The 11,119-nt window shown below is 36.9% G+C and overlaps 2 protein-coding genes across 3 annotated transcripts in view; both read right to left on the reverse strand.

The window, feature by feature from the left end:
* Positions 1 to 1,534: 1,534 nt before the first annotated feature.
* On the reverse strand, positions 1,535 to 4,051 carry LOC108727319 (uncharacterized). Its single transcript, XM_018455407.1, has 3 exons — positions 3,668 to 4,051; positions 3,319 to 3,441; positions 1,535 to 2,627 (listed from the first exon to the last, which is right to left on the reverse strand). The coding sequence occupies exons 1-3, from the start codon at positions 3,865 to 3,867 to the stop codon at positions 2,450 to 2,452; spliced, it is 501 nt and encodes a 166-aa protein (XP_018310909.1). The 5' UTR covers positions 3,868 to 4,051; the 3' UTR covers positions 1,535 to 2,449.
* A 5,894-nt stretch (positions 4,052 to 9,945) lies between these two features.
* The window catches only part of LOC108727254 (uncharacterized), a 21,117-nt gene continuing 19,943 nt past the window's right edge, over positions 9,946 to 11,119 (reverse strand). For both annotated transcript variants that reach the window (XM_018455299.1, XM_018455300.1), the window contains one exon: positions 9,946 to 10,655. In XM_018455299.1, the coding sequence (XP_018310801.1) occupies positions 10,221 to 10,655 (435 nt within the window). In that variant the 3' untranslated portion in view covers positions 9,946 to 10,220. The remainder of the gene's footprint in view (positions 10,656 to 11,119) is intronic.

Raw genomic sequence — 11,119 nt, forward strand, 5'->3', positions numbered from 1 at the left:
GGCCTAGTTCCCAAGAAGTCATCCTTTATTTTCAATCGTTTGCTAAAACGCTATCACAATTTTTTTTATAAGTTGAAACTAGATTGATAAAAATAAATCAAATAAAAAAAAGAATCCTATATTCCGTCGAAGCGGATCTTAATGCTTATTTAATAATATTCATGTACAAATTATTGAGGACCAAGATCCACTTCGGCCGAAAACAGAATTCTTTCTCTTATTTGAAAATTTCTTTCTTTTAAAGATATGAAAAATTTATTCTAAATTGATAAAAAGTACCGGCGTAAATAACAGCATAAATTTCTCGGACACCCTGTATATAGACCCTCCGTAAAAAGCTCCCATACGTCTGCAACTCTCGACATACAGACCGTCGTCTTAACAAGATAAATTATCGTATTTCTGCGGTTATAGGGACGTATCGAACGCAATGCATTGCGCAGAATGAGACATTAAGATTCGAGTCTCCGTCAATTAATTGTGTTTAATTTCATCCTTCATGATCAAAGAGCGATCCCAAGATTCGTATCATGAACTTCTCATCTTGAAAGTAGCGATACTTACGCAGTTCCGTTGTTTATCTATCGTTATAAGTAAGTTTAATTAATTCAAGCTTTAATGAGGATTTTCTCGCGTTACTTACGAGCAACGAGCATTGAGAATCAAACGACAGTGAGATTAACTCGCGCTTCGTACAAAGTATCGCGGGCAGTCTCTACATTTATTTGTATTACTTTGAGACCCCCTTTTATCTGGTTCGATGCTCGCCATAATCGTACGAGGGTGCATTAGCACGCGTAAATAAACGATAATAGATAATTTGAAGAGACGCGTTTCAGCGAGACAGTAAGAAAACAAGTTTTCAATTGTGCATACACTTTCGAGTTATTTCAAATATTGAACGACTGTCAGTTTATTTTTTAAACCATTATGTATCATTTAGATATTTTCTACACATAAAAAAATATATACTGTATTTATAAAAATTAATTGATTTACAGTATTTTATATATCCGCAAATATAGCATAAGTTCATCGTAAATATCAAATTTATTCAAAATATATTCTGAATGTATTAAGATTAATATTTCGATAATGATTATTCAATTAAAACAAATTTGCTTATTACATTAAGTCGTTTCTACGATAAAGTTTTATAATATCCTCAAAAAAAAAAAAGTTTTTATTTTGAATACGTTAAGTTTTTAAATTTTAAGTATAGTACATTTTAAATTTTGTAAATTATTGTTTTAAAATTATTATCTTTGTAAAGATAACTGTTACTTAAAATAAAAAAGTAAACTGAGTCATTACTTTTCTTAACAGTAGATTATTTTTCTATGTACACACAGAACAATTTACGCAATGAAGCGATAAATTTTAAACTTCCAAGGTTAATGTAGATAGTGTTTTTGTCTCATTGATGTTGCTATTATTAGCACTGAAATTTTATAGCATACGTAACAGGAAGTATAAAATTTTAAATATTAGCAATGTATTTATGTATTTACACAGCTATTATTAGTTTAGAATAAAAATTAAAAATGCAAAACAGACAAACAGTTGATGGATTTCAGGCAGGTGAGGAGATCATTCGTATGTTTCATTCCTTTTTTTTCTATGGTGTCACAATTCGTATATTCATATATTTATATGGTGACAGTTATCTACATATGATGATTGCATTCTTATGCAGCTTACAAAATATGTTGTCAATAAACATACAACGCTCATACTTCCCGGTTTCCATAAACACACCGAGATTACGAGGGTCTCATTTGAGTTCCCAAAGTGCGTGCAATACATCTTAAGGAACAATTTATAAAATGCCGTTTACCGTGTTGGCGATGCGTGAATGACGAGCGAAGAGAAAAGCGCACGACTGTTTATGAACACTTCGCTGCCAGGTAAAGCCATCTTCAACGCTAGAATCGCCGATATCACATTTTTGTGCGATACGACAATTCACATTTTTGGAATCAATACGACGGGTGCTTTTCATTTAATGACTTAAGTCGACACAAATATCATTCCTCTATCTTTTTCTACATTCAATGAGTAACAAAGACAATGCGACGATTTTTGTCGATTTGTGCCACCAAATGGAAAGCACTCGAGTATCCACTCGTATTTCTTTTCTGTCTTTTTGGTTTTGAAAAAAAAAATGCGCGTATATAAAACTCACGGTGGAAAAAATATTACTTACACATAATTTGAACTCGAAAAAATTTCAGGAATCTGATGAATCAAGTATTGAATCGCTCTCCGTAACCTCCCGTCGCATGAAACGAAAATTCCACAAGACTCGTCGATTTGGGAATCGCATTCAAAATGTAACAGACAAAAGGTGCTGCGTCCCTTGCTCGACGTAGTACATTTTCATTCCGCAACAATTCGAGATACAAATCCAAGATGGGAAAGAAAAGAACAAAAAGTATATAGGAGCAGCCTACTTTTTCGCTATTTGCTCGTCCACAAATTCGAGATAACTGGAGCCGACTTTCAAAAACGCCACTCCAGTGCCGATGCCAGCTAACGTACAGCAGACTGGACTTGGCGGGACTATAGAACGTATCACTGCCCACAGTAAGACAGATCCCAGGCTCAATAATACTGCACCGGTGGCACTGAAAAGTAAATGCGACAAAAATAAGAGATAATTCAATTCTATTCGAAAGAAATATATATAATACAATGTCTCACAAGAGCATATACACATTTGCACAAGATTTATGAGAATTTAAAAAAGAATATATCATTTTAAAGTACATTCAATAGCCTGTTTCGTCATTGCCTAATGTTGTACAATCTCCATTGTGTGCTTTATATTTAGTGACAGAAATCAACATTGTTCTTTCTTGGCATTTAACGATTAATAATTTTGTACATATATACATTTTCCCTGAAACTTTCTCTTCATAAATGCTCAAAAATTTTCAATTGGATTCATATTAGAAGATTACATCAGCCAGTCCAAGGTCATAATTTTCGAACTTCCAAGTAGTGCAATTAATTAGAACATAATAATAAGATGTGTTTTCCATTTAGCAACACAAATTGACACAAGTGTCTGTCTTTGTTACTCACTGAATGTCAAGAAAAATAGAATGATGTTTGTATCAATTTATGTCACCAAATGAAAGACACTTATAATGCATATACTCTTGTGAGACTAAGGCTGCGTTCCGTTTTGCGCATGATGCATCTTTTATTATTGTTATTCACCGAATGTTAAACAAAGATAAATGATGCATTATGCACATCATGCGTGAAACGGAACGCAGCCTAACTGTACATATCACCAGCATGGGATCTCACCTGTATAGAATTCTCACAGACTGTGGTGCAGCCTTCATGTGTTCACGTGTGTAGATGTAAGATCCGGTACCGATAAGCGTACCAGCTAGTAAGAAATTCGTAATGTCTCTCTTTGGAAATACTCTGAAAAAAAAAAGAGTACTATTTATCTCTTTTTTAATTCTCCATCTCTCTTTTAATTCATCATTTGCATTCTGCGACTTATTGAAAACTAACAATAAGTTAAAATATAATATACATTCTTCTGTCGTAATATCCACGCAAATTACATAGTTACGTAATAAGAGAAAGAACGACAGAAGAGGACTCGTCATAGTCGTGTTGAATTGAACGACGAAGTGGAGCTTACTTGACGACGAGGCTCGGGTTCATGACATTGATGGACATCGAGGTGTATGAGACGGCGCCGAATGCTGGCGCGTAGAACTTGGCGATGCTGCACCGCGTGACCGGTCGCAAGCCGAGCTTCTTTACGATCGTCGAGCAGCAACCGCCGCCGTTACCGCTACCGCCAGCGGCATCGCCGCCGCCGTTTCCCGTTCCGGACATTTTTTCCTTCGTCGTGTTGACGCGTTCTCCCGTGCCGTTGTCACTGGAAAATTCCTCCTCCGGAGAAGTTATTACTTACTAACTATCGCCGCACGCCAAGTGCCCAAATACCGTCGTTTCGCGTACTTTGGTCGGTAACCTTCGCACTCACAAGACACATACACAGTTACATACGCGCGCACACGATGGGTGCGTTCAGCAGAACGTTTGTTTTGCAACTGTTGTAAGTTTCCTTCGCGCTAATTGGATCATACTTTTAGATCTAGAAGAATGGTCCTATCTCAGCAGACAATCATAAAACGGTTTTATGATCCAATTAGCGCGAAGGAAACTTCCAACAGTTCCAAAACAAACGTTCTGATTAGTTGATTCGGTTATGCACTATGCGTTATGTAAGAGTCTGTGCTGCGACCTTAAGTCCGGATCTACAATAGGTTTTTAAGTCTTAAGTCATAAGAAAAGGGCGAATCACAGTCGATTATTCCCCTCGGATTCGACTGTAATTGGTCAATTTCTTACGACTTAAGGCTTAAAACACTTATTGTTGATCCGGGGTAATCCGTTTGTGAAACTAGTGTCTTTAGTTGCCCCTGTTACGTCCGCACAATATTTTTGCCCTAGTTGGCTAGTATATTTCCGCTTTTCCATCGCCGACGCGACGTAACGCCGCCTCCACAAGTAGCGACTCGAGCGTTTCTCCGGCGAACACACCGCTACGAGAGACCTGCCTTAAGGCAGGCTCCCCCTATTACGTAACACTTTGAATGCGTGGAGTGGGGCGAGGGAAACCTAATCCTTTCGGAAGGATGCGCCCTCGCTCTCTCTGCTTCCGAACTTTCAAGGGAGTTGATCTAACGTGAAGACCGCCTGCCGCGTCATTCCAACAACTTGTAAGTATTGAACACTTATTCTCAAGGTGTTCCTACTCTTTTGAGTAATCCCTCTAAATCTTACTTTATCTTACTTCTACGAAATATCTTAATTCTTAGCCTGCGCACTCAGTAAGTACATACGACGCCTTATAAATCAACAATTTGTAATCAATACTAATTCCACAGACTTTAGCATCAATAATTAATTGTACGACCACGTATTAAGTCGCTAAGTAACCGTAGCCTAACGATCTTTGCGTAGTATAGTAATTCTAGCATGGAATTGTGTATCTAATTGGTAACTACATATATATATATATATAATCTTATTTTTCCAACGTAGTTCAATGTTAATTCCTTACTACGTCTCTCTAAACCCTCACGAGGACGGTGTAGTGGATTTGGAACCTCAGCGTAAATCACTGAATCACGCTACCACTACCGGGTTGTGGAAGATTGCCACGTCGTGGTGTCGCTCCAGAGAATTGTCAAGGTCGGTCAAGAAAAGTCAGTTACTCATCGCGTCGGTTCCCCCACCACGTTGCCTAGTACCTCGGCCACGTGGAGCTTGGGCGCCGCCATATTAACCATAACGAGTCATCGCGTCTTGCCCTCGTGCGTCGCGTTTACGTTTCGCGTGATACTGCATGCCGCTAATCGCATGGGCTGACGCACCAACGGTAGCCAATCAAATTCATCCTATGATGACTCGTTATCATGTGCCCCAATAACGGAATGCACAGTGTAGGTACCAATGATATAATTTATATTTGTAAAAATCGCATTTGTCGATTGTGACATAATACCCCAAAGGAAAATGGAATTATAAATATATGGAAATTAGATATATCTCTTTACATGTAATAATATTAATGGGATTCGATAGTGTACGTCGCTAATTGGCCAGTTTAATATAATATATTCTCATTAGTAAAGCAGAAAATTACTAGGAACCATGGACGTATGAATATCTGGACGGATCTGGCGTAAAGCCAGCTTATGGGCGAGGGGACGAGATCCGCGCGACGAGGGGGTCGGCCATCTTGTCTGGAGACATTTTAGCGCTCTATTTGAAAATCGATATATGTATTATGATATTATTTATATTTCCAGTGCATGAAAATAGGATCACTCATCAAAGGTTGCTTTCTTTTTGTAAAGCACAAAACGCGATCGACAGTTCTGGGGACTTAACATGAAAATTCTATGTATTTCATGTGCGATAGGCTTAAGCGGGGAGCACAGACTCTTGCATGATACATAACATGCATAAGTAATGCATAAGAAAATAAACTAATCAAAGTCCTTCGTTTTCTTCCTTTCCATGAAATAAACTTTGAATGGATGAATTTCTTATGCTTTATGTGTTATGCGTTATGCAAGAGTATGTGCTCCCCGCTTTAAAGTCGGAGCACAGACTTTTACATAACGCATAACCCCGGATCTACAATAGAGTTTTAAGCTTTAAGCCATAAGAAATGGACGAATCATAGTTGATTATTCTCCTCGAATTCGACTGTAAGTCCGGATCTACAATAGGTGTTTTAAGACTTAAGCCGTAAGAAACTGACCAATTACCCCGGATCTACAATAGGGTTTTAAGCCTTAAGCCATAAGAAATGGGTGAATCACAGTCGATTATTCCCTTCGGATTCATCGGTCAGTTTCTTACGGCTTAAGTCTTAAAACACTTATTGGAGATCCGGACTTAGGGCCATGGCACACAAAAAACTTAAGGCAGTAAGACGTAAACAGTAAGGAAATCAACATGTTGGATTCGCTACTGCTTATGTTATGGTCTTATGGACTCTACTGTGATTGGTCAATTCGCTTACTGTTTACATTTTACTGCTTAAGTTTTTTTGTGTGCCATGGCCCTTACAGTCGAATCCGAAGGGAATAATCGATTGTGATTCGCCCATTTCTTATGGCTTAAGGCTTAAAATCCTATTGTAGATCCAGGGTAATTGGTCAATTTCTTACGGCTTAAGGCTTAAAACACCTATTGTATAATAGTTAAAAAATTTTTTAACATTCTTTTGATTTTAGTATAAAATCTACTGCACCACCTCTAATTTTTGCGGGAACTTTGTGAAACAAGGTAATAAAAAGTGAAAAATTATATAATTATCTTCCCTAAATAGCAATTTTATTCCCAACTTTTAAGCGTTAAGTTAGGTTGTGAGATAACATCCCAGTGAGAGAAATGACAATGGAATCGACATCGAATTATATTACATTCTTTTAATGTGACTTTGATCAAACTTTGATACAGATTTCATTTCATGAAACACTGAAAAATGTAGCCACACATGTGGCCAGCCCAGTAAGAAATGACAATGGAATCGACATCCATTTCATTGTCTTTTCTTACTGGTATAGCCACGTGTGACATTTTTCAACATTTCATGAAATGTACCAAAGTTTGATCAAAGTCACATTAAAAGATTGTAATATAATTCTGCCAATGATTTTATTTTTTGTTTACATGTATTTTATTGCGGTTTATTACTGTTTCGTACATTATGTATAAAAATTCAGTTCGGTATATAATAATTGTACATCGTTTTCCGTGTGTCGAACAGCGAGGAATGCCACGATTTAGTCCAGATCTATAATAGGTGTTTTAAGACTTAAGCCGTAAGAAATTGACAAATTTCAGTCGAACTCGAGAGGAATAATCGACTGTGATTTGCCCATTTCTTATGGCTTAAGGCTTAAAACTCTATTATAGATCCAAGGTTAAGTCCGGATTTACAATAGGTGTTTTAAGACTTAAGCCGTAAGAAATTGACCAATTACAGTCGAATCCGAGGAGAATAATCGATTGTGATTCGCCCATTTCTATGGGCGATCCGGAGTAATTGGTCAGTTTCTTACGGCTTAAGTCTTAAAATACCTATTGTAGATCCGGATTTAGGCGTCGTCTACAATATGCGAAGTAATGCGGGGTCTACAATAGAAGTCGTAACGGTCGTAGGGTCTTAAGTCATAGAAAATTGATCAATCATAGTTGATTATTTTTCTCAATATCATTTGGATTGGCCAATTCGCTTACTGGTTACGTCTTATGGTTTTACGTTTTTGTATATGCCATAGGCTTTACGGCCTAAAAGCATAAGTTCTGTGGCCAATATATCGTCATTTACAACTTAGGTCGGAATCCATAGTTCGGTCTTAATCTCAAGTAATGTCTTAAGATGCTAATACGACTCTCTGATTGGTTCATGCACTAGCTTAAGACCATCTCAAATCTTGAGCACCGTTTATGGATTTCGCCCTCAAAGCTTACGGCTTATGCTTGGTTTATGCTTCGGTCTTAATCCTAAAATCTTAAAATTCAGCCAATAGGGCTACCAGTCTTAATTGGTCCTAACGGAAATCTGTATTCCATTGGCTGAATTTTAGGATTTTAGGGTTAAAACCGAAGCATAAACCAGGCATTACGGCCTCTTAAATCAAGGTTATGGACCTAGCCTAAAACAAAATTATAGACCTAGCTTTATGCAAGTGGTCAATGGCAATAGCATTAGTAGATAAGCATGTAAGAATAAGAAATTGACCAACCACAGTCGACTATACTTTTCACATTCGACTATGATTAGTCAATTTGAATATTACTTAGACACGGATCGCGTAGTCCATTCTCTATAACACTCTATGGCCCGTACTCAGAACGCGTTTTTATCGATAAAAACGCGTTTTTATCTCTGACATTCTGTAATATGTGTGACGTAAAGTATGTTAGCGCGCCAACATCATTGTAAGCGCGTTCTGAGGCTGTGTTCCAAATTTACTGCCAGCACAGAAAATGCTACAGTTTACGTTATGTACACTATAGATTTTCAGTACTGGCAGTCAATTTTGGAATACAACTTGAATACGGGCCTATGTCTTTGCTCGGCATCGTTTTATCTCACTTAAACGCATACATCTGTCCTTATCTAACATGCCTTATCTAATATGCCAGCACCATCTATTGCAAGATCGCGCAACTACTACTACATGGAATTTCGGCTCTGTTGAACAGTCCCAGTCTTTGCCATAGATATTTATATCTAACACTAGATCGCTGACTCCCCTATATACTGTGCATAAAAATTGATTCCAAAACCTATGTATTACATAGCGTGACGTAGGAATAAAACGGTCACGTGGTCACATAATGTATAATGGTCGCGATAGGTCCACATCAGCCACATGTTTGTATAATATTCGTGCTTTTACATTAAAAATCATATTGCTGATATCTTGCCACGTGAAAAATTGTCATGGTTTAAGTGGAAAAAATCCGGAGATAATATTTTATAGGTAAGTTGCGGTCGTCAATACGGTGTCGATGTAACATGGACTTACATGCACATGCGTTGACTAGTAATGTTCCTACGTCACGGACATGCACCATGAGTTTAATACATACTTTTCAGAGTCATGTATTAAAGCGAAGTCAGAGATCTAGTGTTAAATATAAATATCTATGGTCTTCGCAAAGTATCCGTATATACGTATTTTCCATTCGGTGAAAAGACTTTGCTTCTAGACTTTCAATCTTAATTCTACAAACTCGATATCGTTCATTCCAGTAATGTGACCTCAGTTGCATGCTTATTTTCAAGATATGGACTATAAAACTCTTATATCAAGCAAATATATACTTTAGGTGACAGTTGTATGAGCCAAAAGTGAATTTTTAATGAATTTTAAACTTTTTTCGATTTTCTCATGAAATCCAGTGCAGCTGAGGTCCTGTTTATGCGTGCTTTAATTCTGTATTAATAATATTGCAATCCGTAAATCCAATTCGGAGATTTTTCACCAAATGGAAATGAGATGAAGTAGGACAACTTTAGGATCCCCTTAAAGCGATCCTAAAGCTGTCTGTATTAACGAATAAATCGTAATTTTTATATAACAAATACTTTTTCTCTTTCACAGATTCGAAAATCCTTTTCCATGATTAAAGTATACACATTAATACATATTTATGAGGTGAAATTTATGCCGAAAATGACAAAAAATTTCGAAATTGAAATCTTAAGAAAAATTTTTTGTCGTTCTCGGCATAAACTTCACTTCACAAACGTATTAATGTGTATTAATGTGTATACTTTAATCCTGGAAAAGGATTTTTGAATCTGTGAAAGAGGAAAAAAGTGTTTGTTATACAAAATTACGATTTAGTCGGTAATACAGATAGCTTTAGGATCTCCTTAAACAAAAAATTGAGCGCTGGTTCGTAGGGGCTGACATGGCGTAAACGAAAAGTCTAGTTTATCCGTAGGGACCGGGCATTTAACGTGTTAATTAACATAGCCAATGTTCTCAATATAGATCGGGTATTTATATCTGGACAAAATTCTTTTTTCAGTGATTCCTGCGAGAAACGAGCTCGTTATTTCAATTGTACTCCTACGAACAGGATTCCAATATTTTTAATCGTTTCCAATTGCCGCTTGGGAAACGTGAAGCTCCTGCGCGACTTCACTGTTTCCCGTTTTGTAAGAGCTTTTTTTCAGAGGATCCGATTCGCAAGCATTTAATTGTCAGGACGACTATTGTAACAACGGCTCCGATGAAGGATACGATACCGAAGACCGCCAGCACCGCAAACCAATTCTTGAACGTGTCGATTCTGCTGTCGCAATCGTAACTATCGGTGTCGTTGAGATTGAGAGCCGACAGGTTGACTGGTCTGAGGGAGATCGATTTGTATTTGCGCTTCATGGTAGAGTTTCGCTCTTTCCTGATGAATCGGTAGGATATAACATAAGTGAATTCCTGCCCATCGTTGGACCCCTTGGCGCTGTAGTATTGGATCAATAATTCGTTTCCGCTAGACGTCAAAGGTATTTGGATGTTGTTGATGTCCCAGTGAGACGCATCACAATACGACCATATTAAGAAACTGTCGTTTACCTGTGAATTCATAGAATGTAACTGTTTCGTAAAAAAAAAAAGTAATAATAGATTGAGAGAAAGAATAGAATTTTAATCTTCGAGTCGATTGTGCAAAATTTTCGATTTCCTCTTTATCTTTTTCTCTTCATCTATTTGATATTCTCAGTAATTAAAATTTATTTAAATTAATAATTAAAATTTATTTAGTTGCGTACCCCCTGTAAATGAAGATTAAAAAATTCAACGAAGTTAAAATCTCGCAGAATGAATCCTTATTGATTTATGCACCCATAGAAAAGATTTCGGTATTCAAAGTTACTATTCTTTGATCTATCATAAAATAGGATCAATATAAGAGTAATCATATTTCTTGCTATTAGAGGAAATTTTATTTTCTTTCATAAGAAAATTTTCATTGGAAAATTCTTAAATCTGGAATGAAATGATCTTGGACATTGATTTTGTGCTAAATATTATGGCGC

Source organism: Mycetomoellerius zeteki, unplaced genomic scaffold, assembly GCF_001594055.1.
Source record: "Mycetomoellerius zeteki isolate Tzet28-1 unplaced genomic scaffold, Tzet1.0 scaffold48, whole genome shotgun sequence".
NCBI classification, from domain to species: domain Eukaryota; kingdom Metazoa; phylum Arthropoda; class Insecta; order Hymenoptera; family Formicidae; genus Mycetomoellerius; species Mycetomoellerius zeteki.

What these genes read in the sequence shown, in the direction of transcription:
- LOC108727319 (XM_018455407.1), bottom strand. Translation starts at nt 3,867, where the DNA reads ATGTCCGGAACGGGAAACGGCGGCGGCGATGCCGCTGGCGGTAGCGGT. An exon ending in AACCCGAGCCTCGTCGTCAA is followed by an intron (nt 3,442 to 3,667) that starts GTAAGCTCCACT and finishes TTTTTTTTTCAG; the next exon opens with AGTATTTCCAAAGAGAGACA. An exon ending in TCTGTGAGAATTCTATACAG is followed by an intron (nt 2,628 to 3,318) that starts GTGAGATCCCAT and finishes TTTACTTTTCAG; the next exon opens with TGCCACCGGTGCAGTATTAT.